The following is a 25880-nucleotide window of genomic DNA, read 5'->3' on the forward strand; positions in this document are numbered from 1 at the left end:
CAGATGCGATGTACGTGATAAATGAACTTGTTTGTCTCTGCACCCTGTTGGAACAGGATCCTTGGCTTTTTCTCAGTCAACTCTTTTTTTTTTTCCATTCCCTTTGGGGTAATATGTTTATATCTTTTATGAAGTTACATGATTTGCTCATTGTGTAGTAAAAACATACGTAACTCAAAACATTTTTGAGCTTTAATTGCCTGTTCTGTATAAAGAGGGATATTAACTAAATGTTAGCCAATTTCAGACATAATATGATAAGGTTAACACTCCATTTAGCAACTTCCTTTACTTTGAAAAGCTCATGTAAAATATTTCTAAGAAATACTACACATTATTTTATTATTACATATTATTCTAACATAGTAACATAATAGTGAAATGGGAGTTAGGCGATCTTAAAACCTCTACATTAGCTGTGTGATTTTGGACAGATAACTTTCCGTCTCTGTTTCCTACCATTTAAAAAAGAACTATAAGTTCGAAGTCACTGCTAACATTAACAGTCTAGTACCCTATAATCAGATCTATAAATATTTTCACTGAGAACTTTAAACTCGCTTTCAAGTTTAAAGGCAATATAACCCATTATATATAAACCAGATCATTTTCTTTTGCCAGCAAAACTGCAGACACTGCTTGGGTTGTAGTTATATGATGACTGCCACGTGAAAAGCATTTTTCCTGGTGTCTTCTCTTTAAAAATACCAGATGTAGACTTCAGCCAGCTGTGGGGCAGTGCTTGCGGTGTGGAGAGTACAGCTGGCACCTGGGAAACCTGTGGGCTTCCCCCAAGGAGTGGGGGTGCGGTGAGTTTTAAACAGGACAAGCAGCATTAACCTGACCCCAGGAAAAACTGTCTTGTCCTGTGGAAGGAGGCACCTGGGGACCCTGGGATTTTTGTTTGTGTCTTAAGTGGACCGACCCCAGACCTTAAAAGTCACAGTAATCAGGCTGACTGCGCTTTCCTAGGCCCTCAGCTTGGGCGTGTCCATCCGTAACCAGGGGCATAAACTAAAGAAAATGCAAACCCGCACCTGACAGCGGAGACGCGGCACCGGGAGGCTCCCACAGCCGGGAGGAGGGGGCAGGTCCCCACCCAGGTGGGCTGGCACGTCGGGGGAGCCTGGGCGACTTGAGCCTCAGTGTCGCGAGGCGGGTCGCTCCACAGAACAGCCCCCGCCAAGCAGGGGCTAAGGGAGAGGCCACCGCAGGTGGGGGCGCCAGGCGGGGAGCCGAGAGGCGGACGACGTGCCGGGCTCCTCCGGGCTTTGTTCCGTAACAAGCCAGGCCCTCCTTTCCTGAGAAGCCAATTAAATCCCTGCTGGGGGAATCATCTGACCTCGCGTCCCCCGCCAGGAGGGGCTCGGAAGGGGCGGGGCCGGGCGGTCGGCTGTGCGGGAACGCGGCCGCGGGCGGCGTGGGGGAGTCCCGGGCGCGGCGGCCAAGGCCAGCCCCGCCCCGCGCCGCCAGGCCCCGCCCCTCCAGCCCCCGTCCCCGGGGCTTCCCGAGCGCGCGCCGCCCCGCCGTGTCCGCGCGCCACGCCCCCCTGCTCGCGGGCCGCGTGCGGAGCCGCGCGCCCCGGAGGCTCCGGGACCGTGGCGGCGGGCGGCGGTGGTGGCGGCGGAGCAGCCCTCCGCGGGCCATGTCTTTTCCGGCCGTGGCGAGGAGCTCCCCGGGAGGGAGTGGGGAGGTGGCCCCCAGGCCACAGAGCCGCGGCCGGTTCTGGGAAGTGGGCGGCGGCAGCGGCCACCGGCTGGAGCGCGCGGCCGCGGAGTCGGAGCGCTGGGAGCTGCTGCTCCGCCGCGGCGAGGTGTTGGCGCTGGGCGGCCACCTGAAGGGAGCGCTGGAGACGTACGCGGCGGCGCTGCGCCGGGGGGCCCCGGTCAGGCCCGAGTGCCTCGGCACCCTGGTGGATTGCCTGGTGTTCAACTACCGGCTCCGCCACGGGCTGGGCTGGAGCGCCGCCCCGGCTGCGGGCGCCGGCGGGCTCCTCAGCTGCCTGGGCTGCCGGGGCTTCCTGAGCGAGCCGGTGACCGTGCCCTGTGGCCACAGCTACTGCCGCCGCTGCCTGCGGAGAGAGCTCCGCGCCCGCTGCCGCCTGTGCCGGGACCGGCTGCCGCCCGCCGCCGCCAGTGCCACTGATGCTGAGGGGACCGCCCCGCGGCCGCCGCCTCTGGCCGCCGCCATCGCCGCCTCAGAGTTCCGAACCAGCGTCGTGCTCAACCACCTGGCCGAGAAGTGGTTCCCGGGCCAGCGTGAGCGGGCTCGGGCGGCCGGGCGACTCGGGGAGCTGCTGCACCAGGGGCGCTACCGGGAGGCCCTGGCCGCCGCCTGTGAGGCGCTGCGAGCAGGTGACGGCGCGGGGATGCGGCGCGGGCCGGGCCGACCCCACCCTCCTCTCCCCGGCGGGCCGGGTACACAGAGCCTGGTGCGCCCGGGGAGGCTTCTCTGTTTCCCTGGGGCCCCTTAGCCCTCGGTGTGTCGGGTGTCGGGGTGCTCGGGGGTGTGGGAGGGGGCGGCGCCCCGGGGTGCTTCGGTCACAATGGGGATCGCCCTGGGAGCTGACTGTGACGCGGCGCGGGGAGGGGCGCACGGGCGCGGGGTTTCCTCGGCCGAGGCCTGGCGGGCGGGCGCGCGCGCGCGTCGGGCGCGGAGCGGGTGACCGGGACCCAGGCTGCCGGGGCGAGGGTTGGGTGGGAGGAGGGGGTGGGAGTCCGGCGAGCCCGGGCGGCCGTTGCTTCTTGCCGCGCTCTTTCCGGTACTTAGCTCTCGGGCCAGGCCGCTGCGGGGAAACGACGGTTGGGTGGGGAGTGGATCCCCAGCCGAGGCCAGCCGGGCGACGTTTACCTTCCTCTGCCCCAAAAGTCACCGGGACAATTGGAAGCCGCGGGAGGGCGGAATTGCATAAGCTGGGGGTGGGGGGCGTTGTGTAACGGGTGACGTCCGGTGGGCGTGGCGGTAGCCGGTCCGGCACCCAGCACCCGGGGGCCCCGCAGCTGCCAGCTTTGGGCGAGTGGCGGAGCTGCCCAGGGGTGGTCAACTCTTACCTGCGGAATTGGTTCCTCTTGAAAGTTTCAGCCTGCCTATTTCAAATCATACTCACTTCTTGTATACATATGTACTTAATTTCGAATACACCTAGTTTATGGTAAAGCTGTCGGGGCAGTCTCTGATCGAGAGTTCCTTGTCACCCTTCTCTTTGCCTTTCCGCTCATGATCAACTTGAAAGGCCTTGGTAGGTCTTCTGTCAGTTTTTTCTCTCAGCAGCTTCGGCCTCTTAAGCTAGGTTAGCACTTTCTTAAGGTGATTTTAGGCCGTTAAACGGCAATGTCAGACTTTTCTTACATAAGATGGAAAGTTGTTCTTTAAATTGGTAGTTCTCTACCGGGGGATTTTACCTCTCCTCTCTTAAGGGACATTATCTAGAGCAAATCTGGCAGTATCTGGAGACATTGTTGGTTGCCGTCCCTCCTGGGGGTGGTGCTGGTACCGACATCTAGTGGGAGAGGACAGGGATGCTGCTAAACATCCTACAAGGCTCAGGACGGCCTCCCACAACAAAGAATTATCAGGGTCCAGATGTCAGTAGTGTCACTGTTGATACACCTCGTGTTAAGCACATTTCAAGATTTTAGTGTCTATATGTTGGCATGAAATAATAGTTGGGGGAATAATCCCCAAGAAAATAAATAGACATCTAAAATAAAAACTGGTTTAAGTATTAGGTAAATTTATAAATTATGTAACTGAAAAAGTATCATCTTGTGGGGCTTTTACCCTAAGTGCTTAGTCATATTGAACTAGTGACAATATCTGGAGTTATTTTAATGCCATTAGAGTTCAAAGCACAAACCCGGCATATTTTTGTATTCCTTCAGTATCCTTTTGAGTAGGCAGTTGTAAAACAGAGTGCTAGACCCAGAACAAAAGAAAACTGTGTGGAATACAGAACTCTGATACAAATGACTCTGTCTCTAAGGAGTAAAGTTAAGCGAGGGGAAAGTGCTCTCATTTTAAAAATGAAGAAGCAGAAGCCAGGCAGTTAAATGACTTGTCCACAGTCACACACACAGCTAGCTGGTTGTAGAGGCTGCACTGTATCCTTCACTTCTCCTAGATGTTGGTCTAGGGTTCATCCTGCCTTAAAAAGCTCATCCAACGAAAATGTTTAAGACACATTTTCCAACAAAGTTTTTTTGTCCCTAGTATAAAATAGAGGATGACACTAATCAACAGCACTGTTCAGTATTACTGCTGCTGATTTAGTGATTTGACCTTCTTAAACTAGATGCTCTTAAGAATTCAGCTCCTAGTCCAGGGAAGATCAGTGAGCACATTTACTAATTAAGGTCTAACTTAACATTCTGTGGCCAATAATATTTTCATTAAGGGAGGAGAATCTGGACCTTGGATAGAATATATTATTTTTAACAGAAAAAGACTCTGAAAGATCTACTCTTTCTCCTTTTTTTTCAAGTTGCATAGACTGCACATGGGGATTTTGCCCACTTAGCTACTTAATCCTACTTTTGTAGGACTAGAACCCAAGTCTCCTGAATTTTACCTAATTAGCTTATTTCTTCCCATGTTTAGGTCTTTCAAAAATCATGTATTTCATACTTGAAAATGTATGAATGGCACTAATGAGAATGAGTGTTTATCTTAGTGTGAAGTAGGAGGAAAAAGATCTTAGAGCTAACAAATATTAAATTGGTAAAGGGCAGATTATAAGTGTTTCACAATTTGTAGGCATAAATAAAAATGTTCACCAGTAGAGTCCATCTATTTGTACAGTTGTTAGGCTTTAACTTCTTTGGAGTTGGCTAGTTAGACATTTGAAATGTATTTATATAACTGTACAGTTGTAATTACTAATGATACTGTCATTGTTGATAATGAAGAAGATCGCCACTATAATTTCTTCATATAATTCTTATAATGAAACAAGTAAATACTATTAACTACAAAAAATAATCTAGTCTGCAGTTAGCCCACACACATCCAAACTTATCCTTGCCAGCAAAAGAAAGCTTGAAAACCTTTGCCAAACTGAGAAGTTTCCCATTGAGATTACATAAGTTTCTGTTGAATTGAAATATATTTAGATAACATTTAATCCATTGATCTTTTGGTATTAACTCTCAGATGTTTCATAACTTTCTTTTTAGTATTCAAGGCTATTATATAAAAGTCTTTTGTGCATTGAATCTTTATACTTGAGTCTGTTGAAATGATCCCACTATGCTATGCTGTCCTCCTTTTGTTTTTAATGATTTTTACATTGATTGACTTGCCTTCTTTCTGTGTTCACCCCTCCCACAAAGAAGACAACAGCACAGTATAATTTCCCGTTTGAGCTGGGTTAAAAAAAATAAAGGTCATAAGGGGGAGGACATTTTATTTAAAACAGTTGCAGAAGGAAAATTTTTTCTTTAATGTTAATTACATAATCCTTGACTGTTACCCAGTACTTTTACATTCTTGATATCATTTCATCTTCCCAGAGAATCCCATGGAGCAATATTATCCTCAGAAGGAAATTGAGGCACCTAAATATGGAGATGCAGTATGGCATAGTGGTTAAAACTCTGCTTGCTGGAAGCTGAACACCTGAGTTTGAATCCCGATGCAGTCGTCTGCTTACTCTCTGACCTTGGGCATGTTGTCTAACCTTTCTGTGTTTTGGTTTCCTTACCTGAAAAATGAGAATGTCTCTACTTCATAGAGCTGTTGTGAGATTCAAAACATTTGCTAAGTGCTTTAAATGGTGCCTGACACGGAGTAAATGCCCAGTAAATATTAATTAAAATATTTTTAAAATGTAAAAGTTGTTTTCTGGCCAGAAAATGATTTAGCTGAAATTGAAATCTAAACCTTGTGGTTTTAGGTCCTGTTCTGTTCTCTCTACTACCTGAATAATATTGCCAGAGTAAAGGTTAAATCCTGATTCTAGGTTACACATGTTAATTAGTAGTGACATTTTAGCATACATCAATAAAATATAGATACTGCAAAGCTTCAGTTATAAAAAGATTAGTCAAATTATAGGTAAATACTGAATATATTTAAAGAAACTCTAAAGGGTTTTTACTATCTTTAGCAACTCTAGGTTAAAATGAGGATATTCAAATTTAATCAAAAAGTAATTTCCCCTTACCTGTGGTTTCCTTTCCACGATTTCAGTTACCCACAATAAGATATTTTGAGAGAAATGACAGTCACATAACTTTTATTATAGTGTGTTGTTATAATTTTTCTATTTTATTATCAATCTCTCACTGGGCCTAATTTATAAATAAAACTTTATCATAGGTATGTATGTATAGAAAAAATATATATATATAGGGTTTGGTACTATCCTCAGCTTCAGGCATCCACAGGGTCTTAGAATGTACCCCTCTCAGATAAAGGGGGACCACTTTAACTTATTTCTGTCCTTATTGTTCAAAGGACTTGAAATGGTAAACATTGACATTTATATGGTGCTTTATAGTTCACAAAATATTTTCCCTTCCATTATCTTAATCCTTATAAAAGCTCAGGTGAGATAGGAGGGCACATATTATATCCCTAACTCACAGGTTTAAGAAAAAAATCCCCAAGAATTTTAGGTGACTTTCTTAAGGCAAGTAAGTAACCAAGTTAGAACTGAAAGCAGAAACCAGGTAGGTGAATATTGCTTCTAAACATAAAGTTGATTAAAAACTTAGTATATAAAGCATACATTTTTAAGTATTCTTACTATTCATGTAATAAATATTTATTGAGTACCTTCTGTATACCAGGAATTATATTAGGTGGTGGAAATACAGAAGTGAGCAAAATGAAGTCCCTGTCCTTTATAATGTTTGTATTTTTTTGTTTCTTTTGTAATTGCAGCAAATTGCTTTGTTGAAAATCTCCAGAAAATGGCATTTATTACCTAATTGACTTCTAATTGAGACTATATGCAATATATCTCTGATTTTTTTCTTTAATTCAGGTACTTTAAGGATTTTTGCTGTGGCTCTGGATTACTAAAAAGATCAGTTATAATGGCATATTCTTATTTATGTAGAAGATGAAAAAACCTGGTTGTATAAATGACTGTAAAATGCCATTTTAAATGAACAATTTCTGTGTTTTCACCTGTTTTTTATTCATGAAATAATGTAAAGCTTACCACAACTGAGTTATCTTAGATTTTCAGTTATTTGTATGTTAACTTTTTGTTCATTCAGATTTTTTCTATTTAGTGGAATATTTCTAAGAGGCTTAGAAAAACTCAAGTAAAATTTTAGATGAATTTGTATAATATTCTGCCTCTTTTATTACAAAAGTTTTTTTCAAAATTTGAATTATGTTTTATTATAGAAAGTGAATGACTTAAGAGAACTCTAAAAGGACAGAAGGTTCTGTTCAGTTTTTTTCTTTTTCTTTGGTAAGATAGTATCAGTCTTTTGCTTCCCTTTCTTCCTTGGCCCATTTTTGTCTGTTTCTCATCTAGGCTAAAGTTTATGTGGGTAAAAGACAAGGTATGAAATACTCTTCTATACCCTGTATCAAGAACTAATTTAATTTCTTCATCAACTTGTTTTGAGATATTTCATAATGTTCTCAACAACAATTATTGTTGATTGAGCATTTGTGTGCCAGGCAGTGTGTTAACTGTCTAGCATGCATTATCTTACTCAAGCGTCACAATAGTTATAAGATATAAGTATTTTATAGGTGAGGAAACTCAGATTCAAAGAGATAAATTGCCCGAAGGGGATTTGAACTCAGTCTTCTGAATGCAGCATTTATGATCTTAAATACTATACCAGACTACTATTCCTGGACATTAGTAATCAGTCATCAGAAACTTACCAATTGGTAGCTTTTAGCTTAACTGTGGTAATCAAGTCCTACCATACTGAACTTAAAGTATTGGAAGCAAAAAAATTTCGGTATTTTGGTTAGCCAATGAAAATTTTGATAGCTTGATACATAAGTCTAAGAAAAAGACACTCAGAAGAATGAGAAAAAGGATATGAACAGGAACTTTTATATACAATCCAAATATCCAATAGATAATATAGTTTTAAAAATCAAACCATTGAAGGAATGCACATTAATACAATGAGGCTATTCTTCATTTGTATTTTTCTAGTAAACAGAAAAACATAGCTTGTTGGGAACGTAAAAGTTCTTATAAAAGGAGGGTTAGTAAAATGTATTGAAAACTTTGTGTATGTATAAACTTTCTGCATACCCATGCAACTTTATAGCAAATTACTCTGAGAAAATAAGCAGATACATAAACATATAGGTGTTTGTTGTACTTCTTATACTAAAAAACTGGAAGTAACTTAATTGCAGAGTAGGAAATTTTTAAATAGATTGCGTATGTAGTAAAATACTTTGCAGCCATTAAAAATCATATGGACTGGTATTTAATTACAGGGAAAAAAGCAAATTATAAATAGGTATGTGGTAAATTTTATGAAAGTATACATTAAAAATGAAATCTACACACATAGGAAAAAAAGCTTCATGGGAGGCCATTGTTTTGGACTGGCCTTCAGCACTAGGCCCCAGCAGACCAGACCAAACCAGAATATATGTGCTAAGTGCCACTTGATCAAACTGAACTTTGAAATGGCCAGTTTTCCAAAAATGAGAGATTCCAGTCAGCCTCTGAGACAGTGATATAAGGAAGTGTCCTCTGTTTTAACCCTGTATGGGAAGTTTCCAACTTTAAAACAACCAATCCATTTTTTGTTGTTTCTGTTTTCTTCAGCCCTTTTCTGCCTATAAAGCAACCTCCTGTGCTCAGCTCATCAGAATACCCATTTTATAGAACGAAGTGTTGCCCACTTCTAGAATCACAGATAAAAGCCAATTATATCTTTACATTTGTGGTCCTTTTGTCTTTTGACAGTGTCAACACTGATTATTTCTTTGTGATGGGAAAAAGATAGCTTTTAATTTTTAATTTTCTACATTTTTCAGATTTTATGAGTAAACATTTTATCACTTCTGTGATTTGAAAAAAAGTTTCTTGAAGATGGACTAAAGAAACAACTTTAAGATTCCTGTTACTAATCATGGGTCCCTAAGGATTGGAACAAAGATAGAGAACTGTGACTCCAGAATAGAAAACTTTTCAGTCCATGAAATGCTTGGGACAGCTGAAGATTAGTTCTCTCAGGGGTGTATCAGAGTTTTAGTTCAATCTTATTTGCCTAATGACTTACAAATAATACTGGATCTCAGAGAAGAGAAAATGGGAGCATGAATTGAACTTAAGGGATCAGATTTTAATTAATTTCCCCTAGGTTCCGGAAACATTTATCAAAGCCAGGATCTGAGGATACAAAGACAGGAAATAATGGAGCTCAAAAATAGATTTTAAAATTAAATTCCTCTAATAAATACTATACATATACAGTGAAGGAACATAATCATAATGGCAGACAAATCACGCTTTCGATATACAATCCCTGTTCTAAGTACCTTGCATGCATTAACTTACTCTCTTGAGTAACCCTGTGAGGTAGATACTGTTAGTAGCATAGCACAGAGGTGAACTGCAAGAAGGCTGGAGCCAGACTGCCTGAGTTAGAATCTTGAACCCTCCACTTACCAGCTTTATGATCTTGGGCAAGCTACTTAAACTTTCTGTGCTCTGTCGTCTTATCTATAAAAATGTGGACACTACTAGATCCACATAGAATTGTTCTGAACATTATAAATCATTTAGAACAGTACATAGTAAGTGGTATTTCTCAAAAATATTTAATTTTGAAAAACCCCTCAATTTTATATTGAAGCAAACCAGAATACAAGAGATGATTTGTAATTTGCCCCAGGTCACCATAAGTGGCAGAGCCAGATCATGCTTGTGATCCTTATGATCTGTGTGGAGGTGGAGCCAAAGGAAAGCATCTTGGAAGGAGTTTGGTGAGCTGAGGGCTGCTGGGTGATAAATAGTTATCTGGGCAAAGAGGAGGAGGGTGTGTAAGGAATGGTATGATAAGGGAGGAGCTCTGTGAGCAAAGGAAGGAGGCACAAAATAGAACAGTATGTGTCGGGTAGCGTGAGTAGTTGGGTATAATTGGGAGAGAGGTTGGTAATGATAAGAAGTAAGGCTGTAGAGACCAGCAGGAGCCTGGTGTGGAGGAACTTGTATGTTGCACTAAATAATACTATTTTATCTTGGGGATGGTGAGGATGTAGGTATGGTAGAGCTGGAGGCAGGGGGATCAGTTAGCAAGCTATTTCACTAGTACTAAAGTACTATTTTGGGAGCCTAACCTAGGGCTACTAGCACTAGAATTGGAAAACAGGGATGGATTAGAAAACTGTCATAGAAGGTGATATTGACAAAGTTAAGAATGACTCCGCTTTGGGAAGTCAGTGGTGTCACTGATAGAGAATACAGCGAAAACACTTTTTTTTGGTGAAGAACGTGCTGAGTTTGAGGAAAAGTATAGCAGGCAGTTGGAAATTTGATGAATGTGAGGTTAAGGTGAAAATCAGGATTGAAGATAAAGATCAGGGAGTTAAATCATGACTCAGAACTAGCAGATCTGTCCCTCATTCTGGTAGACGTGGAAACAAGACTAGAGATATTAAGTGATTTAGAATAAGACCACAGAGTTAAGTACCGTAATCATATTCAGTACAATTAACCCAAACCACCATGTGGTCTTTGTATTTCATCACTTTTCAACAAATAGAAAGTGTGTATGGAGTGAGAGGCAGGATCTTCCTGATGGTGTGTGCAGTGAGGTGACTTGTTCACTCCACTGTCCTCGAGGTCAGGTAGAGAACATACAGTAAATATTTGTTGACTCTTTCAAACTTAAGTTAATGACACAGCCAGGTCTGACTGCTGTTTTCCAGTCCTCTTTCTGGAAAGTTTACATGGAGGGCAGACATTCTGTATGCTTTGATTAATTCAAAGGGCCTTAATTAGTGCATTTGGCTCTTTTTCAGAATTAAGAAGGATTTGAAGTAAGTAAGTGGAACGGCCCTAATCTTTTTTAAAAAGTATTGAAAGTTTGAATTCGCCTGATGAAGTTGTTTCTTTTCTTCCAATAGAGTCATTTAAAATAATTTTTCCATTAACTGAAATTCTCGATAAGAACATTACCTACGAGGAGTTGGGGAATAAGAGTCTTAAAATCTGGCTCTCTTTTCATCTCTTCTTAGGATGTACATCTTCTCTCCTTACCCCAATATATATTAGCATTTTAGGACCCCCTGGAGGGGGATCTCAGTAGCCTGAGACTTTCTGTGTGGAGAGGAGAAGGGACACAGCCTTTTCTTGCTTTGATCAGAGTGGAGAAATTTTATAGATTGACTGGATTTTTTTAAAAGATAAGTCTTCTAGGTCATTCCTTTCTGTGCTGCCCAAAAGAAGCTGTATACAGGTGATTGAGCAGGGAAGGCAGGGATAAAAGGGTAGATAGTTCTGCATGTGCATTGCATCAGTTGTAAAGCAGTGAGAACTTGGGGTATAAAAAAATTGAAGTTAAAAAAGGGGGGGGGAAAGCCCCATAAGGATCCAAGAATGGAATGGGCTGCTTGCTGCAATAGTGAACTCCTCCTTGCTGGAGGTGTTAAAGCAGAGTCTGTCTCAAGCATGCTATTGGAAGCATCCCAGCTGTGGGCGGAAAACTGCACTCCCTGGGCCCAGTCCTTTACCGCCCAAAGTTTCTGATGCTGATGCCTTTACTATTCATTCTCAGACTATTTTGGCATGCACTACTCGTTTTCTGAACTCCAGCTATACTTGTCAAATCAGTATTACACAATGCTGTTGCACAATAAAATTTTCTAACTAAATTGTAAGCTCCTCAAAGGCAGGAATAATGTAAAACGTGTTTGAACACTTAGAGGGTCTAGCTTTGTGCTAGGAACTCTTAATTCTTGATTGATTAATCATATTGAGCTTTTAATTTCTATGTGTTTTTGTTCAGAGATAATGATTTTCAATTTTATTCCTTCAAGAAACACAAGACAAAATATTCTAGATGTATCTTTTTTTGGGAAGTAAAAATTTTTTATAAAATACTGATTTCATTCTTCTTCAAAAATTTTCATTGAAATAAAATTGTGGGAACAACATAATTCCAGTTCTTAAGCACCAGCAACTAAAAGAGGCCTAATTTAATCGTTCAAGTGAAAGTTATCTGTAAAAAAGCAATCATTTAGAAGCTAGAGTAAACCAGGGAGCTATTGATGAATTTTATTAGATTTTATTTAGAGGCATTGAGGTCTTTATACCCTTCTCACAATGAGTGCCTTATTTTATGTTTTTGAAGGCTTCAAAGATGAATACTTACAGAAAAGTCAAGTTAATGTCATCTGTTGATATACTGAAAATTAATTGCTTGCTTAGACTTTAGTTTTAGAATCTGTGTACCTGTAGTAATTGATTACATTAATATAGGTGAGCCAGCTAAGTGTCTGAAATTCTGAATACCATAGGTTAATAATTTGGTTCTCAAGTATAGATGTAGAGGATAGTGAAATTAACCACAAAGCCTTTTTTTATCAGGAGGATTTGAAATTAAATATATTTTGAATTGGGCAAACACCATTCTTGCTAGTGGCAGTAATTACAATTTTGACCTGTTAAAATCTGACTCTTATCAACCCATTTCCTCCAGAATCAGTACCACTGTATACTCTTGTAAGATTGATCCTTGGTCAGTCTTTTGTCACTATGGGAATTCCATGTGCAGTAGTTACACATATGGCCGTTTTTATAAATGAAGATTTAGAAATTAGGTCACAAAAAATAAGATTTACTATAAAGAGCAAAGTCTCTAGACATCTAAGATATAGATCTTTAAAATCTCTATAGACTGCCTTTTTAAAAAAATGTTAGTTTTCTTAGGAATGATTATTCATATTACAAAAATATTTCCCGTATTCTTAAAAACAATAATTTACTCCACTAGAATGATCTACTTAGAATGATTTGATGTAACTTCTAGATAAGATTCAACATGTAAAATGAATTGTACCTATACTGTTCCTGCTTCATACTTTAGTTTGGTGGTTATTGACTTTGGACTCACTAAGTCATTTCTTAATCTAGTGTGATAATATTTTGTGGATTATATAATAATCTTTTAAAAATAATCATATCCTTATAAAATATTTATTTCAGAGCCCAGTGACTTGATTCTGAAGATTTACAGAGCAGAATCATATGCTGGTCTCCAAGAGTTTAAAGCAGCCATAGAAGATTTAAATGCAGTTCTCTTTCAACTTCCAGATTGGCCTGAGGTAAAATTACTGTGTTATATTTGCATAAATTTAAAAATTTCAACTGTAGGGAGCTTCCATTCAATTATGGTTACAAGTTTTAACAAAATGGATGATTGACTCCAAATAAAAGACATAGTGTCCTAGAAATCTAGGTTCAATATTTTGGGTGGATGAATATTATCTGACAGGTTTTTAAATTATAGGAAACCTTTGTTTTGTAAATAAGGAACAAACAATTCATGGCACAGAAAAAAAACATTGTATAAAGTTTCTACAAAGAAATACAACTTGCCATCTATTGTGAAGGTGGATTCAAACCGGACTTCACTGAAGGAGGTTTATTAATAGAAACAAAATAGGTCCTTGAGGTTGGAAGATTGTTTGAAGCATTATAATGGCAACTAGGTGATGAGGCAGTGATTCAACACAGAAGATAGGGGCACAGGAGGTTGCCTTACCCATATGGTTTTAAAGAAGACTTGAGGTAAGGCCAGCCTGAGCACCATAGTAAGACCCTGTCTCTACAAAAAAAGAGAAAAATTAGCTGGATGTGGAGTCAAGTTCCTGTAGTCCCAGCTGCTCAGGAGGCTGAGGCAAAAGGATCACTTGGGCCCGGGAGTTGGAGGTTGCAGTGAGTTATGATTATGCCACTGCACTCTAGCCTGGGTGACAGAGCAAGACCTTGTCTCTAAAAAAAAAAAGAAAGACTTGAAGAATGTGTATAACATACAATCAGTTTACTAATTCTCCTTTTTATCAAATTGCCAAGGCAAACTGGTCTGTCTCTTACATATGTTTTTTAAGATAGAAGTTGCTCTTTTATGTGACTTTCTTCCCTCCATTCAAAACCATGCCTTTGAGGAGAGTGTAGGTAAGGATGCACTAAAAATTATAAGTTAATTAGGGAAATGATACAAAATTCTGTGATGACATGACCGGTTAATACAAAGCAAATATATATTAAAAATAAGCGGACAGTGGTCAGTATGAATAACTTTAAAATTTAAAAAGGAAAGAACCCTCCAAACTCTTCACTGAAGTGATGTAATGAGAAATGTGGTTTTCTTCAGCCATTGAAATGGTAGCTAAAAAGCTGTTTGACTAGAACATTCTTTAGGCTCCTCTGATGTTATTTAATACTATGTTCTTGACACTGTGTTGGTAGATTGACCCACAGATTGAATTTTTGGTTTATCAATGATGATTAGTAGGGTTCCAATTATTGTTATAGAGCTTGCTGAACTCATATCATGAAGGAGAAAAATAAAAGGCAAAATAAAGACTTATGAAAAGTATCATATCTATAAGTACTTTCTTAAGAAATAGCATTGGCAAGTATGCATTCTTAATAACTTGAAAGACATTTGCCACATTGCCCTAAATCTAAGATGAATGTTTTTTTCACATTTTAATGTTTCTTTATATTGATGCATCTTAAAGTCAGTATAATTTTATATATTATTTCCTTTTGTCCTTAAATAGCTGTTATTATATCAATAATATTTAAATCAATAATTTCTTAAAAGTGAAGGAACATGGTATTTCTGGTCTTGCCACACTCTGACTTGCTGTGGAGCTTTGGTCAAGTCGTTGTCTGGGCCTCAATTTCCCATTTAGTGCTTCTCCAGGATAGTGTATGGATATGCCTTTAAAATGCCTTGGCTTCCTCAGAGTCATTCAGAGTTTCAAAATTGGCATTTCTGAGTAGACTGGTTTTTTTTTCTTGATAATGATTTTTTTTAAAAAAACAATTTTATCCATAAAGGTTTTGTATGTGTGCTTTTTTTTATTGAAGGTCTACTATAGGAAAGGAAAAGTACTCCATGATGCTGGATTTTTAGGTGATGCCTTACAACTCTTTCTTCAGTGCTTAGCCCTTGATGAAGATTTTGCACCTGCAAAGCTACAAGTAGAAAAGGTAATCAGTTTACCAACTATTTGGTTATAGGCAGGACAAAGACACATGTTTTTTAAACAATGAGAAGTAGAAAGTTGGAATAACAACATAAGAAGTGAATCAATCTAACTTAAAAGCAATTTGACAAATGGTTTTCAGGTTCATGTATTGAGTTCTTAGTGAAATCAAAACATTTCGTTCACAGATATTTCAGTGCAAAATTTTTGCTCAGTTAATTTAGTTCCTTAATAGTTTGTTCAATCCAAGCCAGACTGATGGTCCTTATGAAACATTGCAGTCATGGTGTTCCTGCTCTGGGATAGTACTGACTGCCTTTGCCTTTTACTTCAGGTCTAAATTTTACTTACTTCCCATGATTGCCAATAGTGTAGCCCCAGTCAACTTGTTTTGCCTTATTTTTCTTGATACTCCATGTATCACTTTCCAAAGTTTGTTGTATCTATGGTATGTTAGGTGTTAATTACAAAAAAAAAAAAAAAAAAAGGAAGGGAGTTTTCTGATCAAATGACTTTGGGAAACATTGGGTTAAAACAAGTTAAACAGGTTTCTTCAGAACTTCTCAGAGTATTTGATATGCCAGCATGAAAAAACAATAGCATTCAGTTCTTGTCAAACCTATTCACAGAGTATCTGGAAAGAATAGGGTCTTTGAAAAGTTCTTTGAAAAAATCTACCCTAGTACAAATTTAGGGTCCCAGTCATGGTGCTCTCTGCATCTTCAAAGCATGCCACATTATTTATCACTGCTGTAGTGTTTCACATGGGGTACATGTTAAATATAAAGATTCTGGGCCCCACCGATGGTAGGCCTTTGGAATCACAATCCCTGAAATTGAGGCAGTAGTTTTTCAAGCATCTCAGGAGATGTTTGTGTGCCCTGAAGTAAGAGAACAGTGAAATTTTTCATAGATCTCAACTCCCTTAACAATCCAGCTAACATTGTTATATCCTTTATGAGGTTTATTTACATATATATTCTAGCCACTGGTAACAAAAAATTGCTGTTGTCTGTTTTTTGACTATTCTTTGTTAGTGTTATCTCTCTGGTGAGACTGTAAACTTTTTAAGTACATCTGTTTTTGCATTTTTCATACTGCTGTACAGTCTTATATTTCTGTAATTCTTTGGTCAGATAAATGCAAAACAAATGATGCTTTAAAATATTTTATTTTTCCCCAACATCCTCTTTGTAAATTGTAGTATAATTTACATAAAATAAAATGCATGGATTTTACAGTTCGGTGAGTTTTGAAAAAAGTATATACCCATATAATGGCAAGCCAATTAAAACAGAATATACTTCCATCACCCTGGAAAGTTCCTTCATCTCCTTTCCAGTAAATCCTCCATCCCTGCTCCTAGAGACAATTACTGCTCAGATTTCTATCACCATAGAGTAGTGTTGCTTGTTCTAGAACTTCGTATGGACTCAGTGTGTACTCCTTTGTGTCTGTTTTTTTGTCGTTGTTCAATGTAATATTTTTGTGATACATCTGGTAATTTTTTCTTTTTTTATTGTTGACTAAGTATTCTGTCATATGAACATACAGCAATTTGTAGTGTTCACTTAGTGATTTTCATTTGGATTGTTTCCAATTTTTTTTTTTTTTTTTTACTGTTATGAATAAAGCTGCTATGAACATCCTTTTTTTTTTTTTTTAAGGAACAGTTTTGTGCAAGTCATTTTGTGGACATGTTTTTACATCCTTTTGGCGAACACCTAGGAGTGGAATTTTCTTTTAGCCAGAAGAACATTCTTCTTCCCCTATCTTAACCTACCCTGTTTGTTTCAGAGTTTTAGGTGTATTCCCAATATAGCCTCTAGAAACTTTATCCTCCAGTTGTCTCCCAGTTTAACTCCTAGCTGTTATAGGGACACTGCCATTTGCTGCTCCCAACCAAGTGCTGGGCATTGGTGATTACCCTCAAAGGTTAGGTGTTCGATAAGAGGCTAAATTCAGTGTAAACACAGGGAGTTTTCGATTTCTGTAGTTAGAGGTCCAAATTCTGTAGTTCACATAAAGACTTTAAGTCTAACCTTAAAATATGCATTGGGGTGAACTATGAACTGTTTTGACAGGATAGGGCTCATTAATATTCAGGGGTAATTTTTTTATCCTTGTTTTAAAATCTTTTTATAATCCTCATATTAAAAGGTCAGTCTTTACCCTGAGTCTAACCACTCCCATGCCTGCCTTTTAAAGTTTTCAATTCTTTTTTTGAGGTGATTTGACCTCATGAAGCACACCTTGGTTTTGCAAGACTTTTTAAATTAACTGTATTTACTGTATTGCTCAACTTGTTCCTCTCCTGATTGTTAAGAAATAATGTCTACTACAAACTTTCTAAAAATTCTTAAATACTAGGTAAATTTATACTAAATTATCCTTAACCAAATATGTTATATTTTCTATTACTTTTAATATTTCTCTTACAGATTTTATGTGATTTATTATCACCTGAAAACTTAAAAGAAGGCCTGAAGGAATCCTCCTGGAGTTCATTACCATGCGTTAAGAATAAACCTTTTGGTTTTCCTTCAGTAATGGAAGAGTCTCACTCTCCCATTGAGCTTAGCACAAAGCAGGTAAAGAATGAGAAGAGATTATCATGGGTTTAGCATATCTATTTCTTTACAAGTAAAGATCTTCACTTTCAGCCAGGCATGGTGGCTCATGCCTATAATCCTAGCATTTTGGGAGGCCTAGGTGGGAGGGTGGCTTGAGCTCAGAAGTTTTAGATCAGTCTGGGGAGCATAACAAGACCCCATCTCTACAAAAAATTAAAAAAAAAAAAAAAAAATTAGCTGAGTGTAGTGGCATATGCCTGTGGTCCCAGCTACTTAGGAGGCTGAGACAAGAGGGTTGCTTGAGTCCAGAAGTTCAAGGCTGCAGTGAGCTATGATCACACCACTGTATTCTAGCCTAGGTGACACAGCAAGACACCATTTCTTAAAAAAGAAAAAAAAAAAGATCTTCACTTTTCTAGTTTTAAGTACTAGAACCTATTTAAATATTTTTAACCTGTTTAGTTATCTGAATAGGACTTTGTAGCCTTTTATTTTACACTAAAACCTTTTATGTGAAATATTTGCTTATTAATCATAATTCTAGGTTACCTGAATGTCAGAAAACTTTTTGTTTCTTAGAATATGTAGATATTTATGTTTATTTTAGTTTTCTCAGGGTAGGAACAACTATAATAGCATAACTACTTTTAAACTTCATCATAAGTCAGCTTGATGTCTAGGGCTATATAAGTACAGTTGTCCCCCAGTATTCATGGGGATTGGTTCCAGGACCTCCTGCCAATATTAAAATCTGCACATGCTCAAGTCCATGATACAAAATGGCATAGAATTTGCATATAACCTATGCACATCCTTTATATACTTTAAATCATCTCTGTATTACTTGTAATACCTAATACAATGTAAATGCTATATAAATAATTATTATACTGTATTGGTTAGGGGGTAATGACAATAAAAACATCTGTACATGTTCAGACTTTTTATATGTATGTATCTTTTATCCCTGGTTGGTTGAATTCACAGATACAGAACCCGTAGATGCAGAGGGCTGACTGTACTAAAAAAAAAATCTTTCCTGCTTTGTCAAAAATTAGGTGACTATATGAGGATGGTTCTATAAAATCATTTATTTGTCATGATTTTGGAATTAAAAGTTTGTGCTGTTAAATGAACATTAAAATGAGCATTATAAGGCACTAAAATTTCATTTCACTTTGGTTCTTGGTGAAAGGAATAAAGGATAATAAAGAAATACAGTTACCTTTGTTTATTGTATTTTTGTAGAGTGAAGAAATAGCAGAGGTCACTTCAGAGCCTGTCAAAGGAAGCTTAAACCGTGCTCAGTCAGCACAGTCTATAAATTCAACAGAAATGCCTGCCAGAGAGGATTGTTTAAAAAGGGTGTCCTCAGAACCTTTATTGTCTATTCAAGAAAAAGGTGTTCTGCTGAAAAGAAAGTTGTCTCTTTTAGAACAGGATGTGATTGTAAATGAAGATGGAAGAAATAAGCTTAAAAAACAAGGAGGTAAAAATTTCACTCTACTTTTATATAAAATAAATTTATTTATGTGGAAAGGCCTTTAAGCCATTTCCTAAAGAAGAAAACCCTGTTTGTTTTAATAGAAACTCCCAATGAAGTCTGTATGTTTTCATTAGCTTATGGCGATATTCCTGAAGAATTAATAGATGTCTCAGATTTTGAGTGTTCTCTCTGCATGAGGTAAGTATATAAAATTTTATATAAGATGAATATTTTATATTAATGTAAATAAAATGCTGTGTAGATAAAAGTTATAACAGGCAATGTAAAGTACAAAATGCTGGACTAAAAATCAGAAGACATGAATTATAGTCTTGGGTTCACTGTTCATATCTTGGGCAAGTAACTGAATCTGTGAACCTTGGTTTTTCTTATTTAGAAACGGGTTAATATTTGCATAACCTGTATCACAGTGTTGTGAGAAACAAATGACTTACAATTTTAGGTTACCTGAATGTCAGAAAACTTTTAGTTTCTTAGAATATATAGGTCTTTATATTTATTTTAGTTTTCTCAGGGTAGGAACAACTATAATAGCATAACTGCTTTTAAACTTCATCGTAAGTCAGCTTGACGTCTGTTAGCTATTGGATGGAGGCAACTATTAGTACCTCGTGTGGAGGCTATTTGATGTCTAGGGCTATATAAATACAGTTGTCACTCAGTATCCCTGGGGATTAGTTCCAGAAAGCCAATTGTACTATGTAAATTGTAAAGTACTATGAAAGTTATAGATTTTATTAATGAAACATGCTTATAATTCTAAAAGACTGAATGTTTTGAAAGACCATTTCTCATTTACATGAATTGTGGTAGAGTCAAAGGATTCATGAACAATCAGGAAACCTGTGTGCTGGTCACGCTTGGCTTGTAGCAACCAGATTCTTGAGCAAGTCTCTTAATTCACAGCCTTGGTTTTTTCATCTGTGAGGTGAAGGGGTTAAACTAGACAATTTCTAAAGTACCTCTAAATTTAACACTATTTCTAGGAAATTCAGAAGTATCATGTGTCAGGAAATAATTGTAAATGAAGTAAAATCAATTTTTCTGCATTGCTTGAGTATTACATCTAGTATTGGGCCTAAGATAATATTTCTTTGGGATTCAATTGTACTATTTATTAGATTATTATTTTTTTTTTTTTTGAGACAGAGTCTCTCTCTGTTGCCCGGGCTAGAGTGAGTGCCGTGGCGTCAGCCTAGCTCACAGCAACCTCAAACTCCTGGGCTTAAGTGATCCTACTGCCTCAGCCTCCCGAGTGGCTGGGACTACAGACATGTGCCACCATGCCCGGCTAATTTTTTGTATATATATATTTTAGTTGTCCATATAATTTCTTTCTATTTTTAGTAGAGACGGGGTCTCACTCTTGCTCAGGCTGGTCTCGAACTCCTGACCTCGAGCGATCCACCCGCCTCGGCCTCCCAGAGTGCTAGGATTACAGGCGTGAGCCACCGCGCCCGGCCTTAGATTATTTTTTATGAATTTTATATAGTAAGACTTAGAAACATATTAAGAGAACCATTTTTAGGTTAATGATAAAATGGGAATATAAAGGCTATACAAAAGCTAATTAATAATTATTAATGATATATTTCACAGTATTTATTTTGCACTAAGTCTTTGAAATCTGGTATATTTCACATTTACTGCATGTATTCAGTTTGGACTAGCTGCATGTCAAGTGCTTCATAGCCACGGGTGCCCAGTGGCTGTTGTATTAGTTAGTACAGCTCTAGGCCCTTGGCAGGGTACCTTTGTTGATGGAAAACTTTTAAAAGGTGCAGGAAAGTATAGTTACACTTACCACTGCCCCTTCCCACCTGTCCTGCCCACTGGGCCCCCCCTTCCTTTTTAAATAGAGATTAATGTTAAGTTTTCATTATTAATAAAACTAACGTGTTTTGGTTGATTTCAGGTTGTTTTTTGAGCCAGTAACAACCCCTTGTGGACATTCATTCTGTAAGAATTGTCTTGAGCGTTGTTTAGATCACGCACCATATTGTCCTCTTTGTAAAGAAAGCTTAAAAGAGGTAAATGTTTGCATTTGTGTCTATTTATTGGTGTTAAGTTTGGCAACATGGTTTGATTTCTGTTCAGCTATGGAAACAGTGATTATCATGTTCAGAATGAATTACATTGTATATGCTGAGTGACTAAAAAGGATAATGTTTCATCCATATGCTAATGTTGGAGAAAAGTGAGATTGGAGAGGGTAAGGGAAAGAAGATAGATCCTGGAGAGCAAGCCCCTTGAACTTAATTTTTTTTTTTTTTTAACAGAAGGTGTGTTCAGTTACCTGGTCAGATCTAGGTTCTATTTTAGTGATGACAGCATTGGGGAAACCCCATTGCCCTGCCTCTTAGCCTCAATGGTAGGCCAGATATGAGGCCTATTCCAGCTCCCTTAACATCTAGAACAATTCTGTCCAACAGCATTTTCTGCATTGATGGAAATGCTGTATGTTATATCTTTGCTGCTCGATATTGGTGGTCAATAGCCACACTTGGCTATTAGGCCCTTGAATGTGGCTAGGGTGATTGCGGAATTGTACTTTAAAATTTTAATTAACTTAAATTTAAGTAGGTACATGTGACTAGTGGCTACTGCATTGGACAGTGCAGCTCTAGAAGTGGTAGATTGGAAAGAAGACAGGGAGGCATAGCTTCCCACACCGCTTCTTTTAGAGTCAATGATCAGTGTTAATAACGTGTGATAGGAAATAGCTAAATCTCATTAGCTTCTGTAACTGATCGGAAGACAGCACCCTCTTGATCATACTTGAGTAACTGAGGAAACACCAAGGTGAGGCCAAAGCTAATGATTCTGAGAGGTAGTTGCAGGGTAGCATTGATCGGTGACAGTGATGCTGTCTCTGGTGATTGACAGGATTGTTTAAAGAAAAGAGAAAACAGTGTCTTCAAAATATGAACAAAAAATTAATACAACCATTTTGAATATACATAGAGTTATGTCCTACATAGAAAGAACAACTAGATATAGATATCGTAATAGCATATGTTTATTATTATATTCGATATGTCTCTTACATACATAACAAACTGACAGGTAAAACAAAATCATATATAGAATGTTAGCAAAGTCAGGAAACATAAAGTAAACTTATTCTTAAAGGGTTTATTAAATTACATTTTCAGCTAATATGCTTAATGTTTTCAGGTGAAGTACTCTAAACATGCTGTTTATCCAGGCTTTTTAGGTACTCTCTAGTGTAGTATGCTTTTTTTCAGATTAACTGTTGATTTATTGCTATAATTTAGAAATACTTCATCTTAAAAAATGTCTGGAGTTTGAAAAATATATATTAGCGTATTATTTGAAAATGTAACTAGCATACTGTTGATGTTTCTCTTGTGTATAGCTTTGAAGACATACTGTGTCATATAATTTGTAAAATCTAAATATATAATATATAATTTAGAAAATAATATTGGTATGTTCTACAGTTTTACATTTGTCCAACTTGTGCTTTTAGTTTGCTCATTTTTTCCATTTAAATATGTTTTAAAAACATGATTTTATAGCATAATAGTCCAGTGATTTAACATTTCCATGTTGCTGAGTATATAAGTTGTTTTGCTTTCTCTCTTTTTATATACTATGCTTTTGTCAACATTTAAAATTAATGATTATATGCATTTTTGACCATTTCCTTAGGTTAAATTCCTGGGAGGTGAATTACAGGATCTAAGGCCATATATTTATAAAGCTCTTACAACCACTTGCTAGATTGCGTAGCCCCTCGGAAATGTTACACAGATTTAGATTCCTATCAGTAATGTAAAAGAGGCCATGTTTCCCCAAGTTCAATTACATGGGTATTAAATTTTCAAATGTCTTTATTAATTTAATAGAAAATGATAATATGATTGTTTTTATAATGTCTGTTGTTTGATTAATTTTATGATAAACTCTTATCTGTGTACATATTATCTACTCAAGGGTACCTTTCTCCAGTCTATAGCCCAGGGTATCACCTGAGAACATGTTATAAATATAAATTCTCAGACCCCACTCCAGATTCACCAGATCAGAAAGTCTGGATTGGGGCTCAGCAATCTGTATTTTAACAAGCCCTGAGTCATGCTAAAGTTTGGAAACCACTACTGGAACCAATTTCCCAATCTCTCACATTTCCTAATTGAATCGTCATTGGATAATGACAAAACCCTTATTTTTGCTGACTCTGTAGATTAAAGGATGGCTTCTCTTTGTCTTATTATTGTCTCCCAAGAGTTTTTCCTCACTACTTTTATTAAATAAATATGTATCGGGTATTTTCTTTATACAAAGTTCTGTGCATACACTCTGACCTGTTCCCTGGCCCTAAGCAATTTTTAGTTTAATTACAGAGATATAAGGTATCCGGATCCATATACTACTATACAGTGCCTTTCAGGTGGTGGTAAAAGCAGCAAATTATGGGGTTTCTAGGGAGACAGAAAAATAATTAAGGAACACTTTATGAAAAAGGTAAAATTGGAGTTAGACCTTGAAGGATAGATAGGTTTTTCATAGGCAGGAGTGAGATCAATTGGAATAGAGAATGACAGAAAAATGTGTGAGTATAGTACTCTCTCAGAGTACTTTTAGAATTAGTGCAAATGTACTATTTTATATAGAGTTGGGTGGATGGATCATATAGGAAAAGCAATATCTTGATAAGGGTCTGAGTGATAGTGACAATGGAAGGAAAGTCTGAAAGAAAAATTATCTATACACTTTGCCTTTAAAATTGAGAACAAAAGAGGGAATAGTTTTGCTTTTCTTAAATAAGGCAAATGCATTATTTTCTTTATTCCTTTATCTCCCTTTTGTTTCTCAGTTAAAATGATAGTTTTAGTATCCGTGAGCTGTCAGATGGAAATTGGTCTTTGTTGTGGGAGATGGCAGGGGCTGGGCTGATGGTGGCTCATAGAGGGTCTGTGATCATAGCAGGAAAGTGTTCTGCAGGGCTTGGTTCAAGTTGCAGCCATGCATCTTTAATGCTCTGGAGCAAAGCCTCAGGCAAGTTTACCTTGTTGAGCATCATCCATTGTAAGGTTCCCCCTTACTAATTAAATTAATTCAGAATTGACTGTGTAAGTTTATAATAAAGGCTTTAATATATCAGTTAAACTCTTTTGCCTGTTTTATAATGTAGGAAAACAACTACTGGAATGTAAAATAATATTGTCTTTTAGTATCTAGCAGATAGGAGGTACTGTGTCACACAGCTGTTGGAAGAATTAATAGTGAAGTATCTGCCTGATGAACTGTCTGAGAGAAAAAAAATATATGATGAAGAAACTGCTGAACTCTCACAGTAAGTTTCTTCTCATAAAAATTAAATTATGAACTACTACCCTTTGAAATAATAAGGAGAAACCTTCTCAAAGCAAGCTCGATCCTGTCTTTAGTTCAACTCAGTCTATTCAAAGGCATTTTTAAGCAAGTATTGGTCAGCTTCCCCTCTCCTCAACACACAGAATATTATAAAAGTTCATTTGGTAGCATCCATATGTTCTGTAGGGAATTACTGACATAGCCCTTTGGGCCGAAGCAGTATTTTAGGAAGGGGAGGAGTCTCCTGCAGTGACGTCCAACAGTGGAATGGGGAACTGAGAAGTGGGAATGGTAACAGTGCCATTGATGGTAACAGCAGCTCTCATGTGTCATGGCAGGGCAGGAGGAAGGGTGAGGATAAAGGACCTAGATCAGCAGGGAGTGTTAGTCAAGGAGAGGTATGGAAGGGGGCTCTCCAAACCTTGAGACCTAAGACTAGAATTGGAAGGGGTGTCTCAGGGGCTAAATCCTCAGTTAATAAAGATACTGACTGGGAGCAGAATTGAGTTAGCGTCAGGCAGGTGAAAAGCCCAGAGGTAACTTTGGGATTTAGTAATACGTACCACTATTAAGAGATCATAGTGGCTAATTGGAGCTCGGTAGGATGGGCCTGGCCCTGCTGGCCCTGGACAACTTTCTTTCACTTTACTCCCTTTGTTTGCTTCATGTCTTTTCCTCTTTGACCTGTCACTTGGGTCTCTTTAAATGTCTTTCACAGGTGTTTAATTTCTTAACTATTTCTTTCCTTTTCTTTTAACTGAATACACTAAAGAACAAAAGTGGAACTTTCATGTGCTGTCTTTAGTTAGCAACCAACTTTTTGTTTCCATTATGTTTTGAAATATAAATGGAATATTTTATATTTCTCACTTTCTAAAATAAATTGTGCTTATAGACTATTCTTTTTCAATACGTGCCCATGATATGTATTCAGTGGGCCAGTGGCCTTCAGTAGAAGAAAGACTTCTAGTCTTTTCTGTGCAGAAATAAATATGGACTTGTCTTCCCATGGAATTGATATTTTATTGTATTATTTTATGCTATAAAATATTCTGATGTGAGGATTGTGAATATTTTTCATCAATACCAAAACATCTGGATTTAAGCAAGCTGCAATTACATTTTTGAAATCTTAAACAGTGGTACAAACAGACTGCCCACTAAGAGTAGTATATGCAAATGACAGATGAGGCAGAAACATGGCGAGAGCTGAGCATGTTGGAGAGAAGCTTCTTGGAAGCTGCTTACTAATGGGGCCACTTTATGTATTTATTTATTTATTAACACATATT

The 25880-nt window shown here is 38.3% G+C and overlaps 1 protein-coding gene across 2 annotated transcripts in view; it reads left to right on the plus strand.

Annotated features, from left to right (window-relative positions):
* Nucleotides 1-1530: 1530 nt before the first annotated feature.
* LONRF1 (LON peptidase N-terminal domain and ring finger 1) overlaps nt 1531-25880 on the plus strand; it is a 32769-nt gene continuing 8419 nt past the window's right edge. The window contains exons 1-8 of one of the 2 annotated variants that reach the window (XM_069485220.1): nt 1531-2354; nt 13151-13269; nt 15047-15169; nt 17607-17756; nt 18987-19227; nt 19326-19422; nt 21161-21275; nt 24447-24568. In XM_069485220.1, coding sequence (XP_069341321.1) covers nt 1646-2354; nt 13151-13269; nt 15047-15169; nt 17607-17756; nt 18987-19227; nt 19326-19422; nt 21161-21275; nt 24447-24568 — 1676 coding nt within the window. In that variant the 5' untranslated portion in view covers nt 1531-1645. The remainder of the gene's footprint in view (nt 2355-13150; nt 13270-15046; nt 15170-17606; nt 17757-18986; nt 19228-19325; nt 19423-21160; nt 21276-24446; nt 24569-25880) is intronic. The other variant, XM_069485221.1, reaches the window with a different exon arrangement.

The sequence above is a fragment of the Eulemur rufifrons genome, chromosome 12 (genome assembly GCF_041146395.1).
Source record: "Eulemur rufifrons isolate Redbay chromosome 12, OSU_ERuf_1, whole genome shotgun sequence".
NCBI classification, from domain to species: Eukaryota; Metazoa; Chordata; class Mammalia; order Primates; family Lemuridae; genus Eulemur; species Eulemur rufifrons.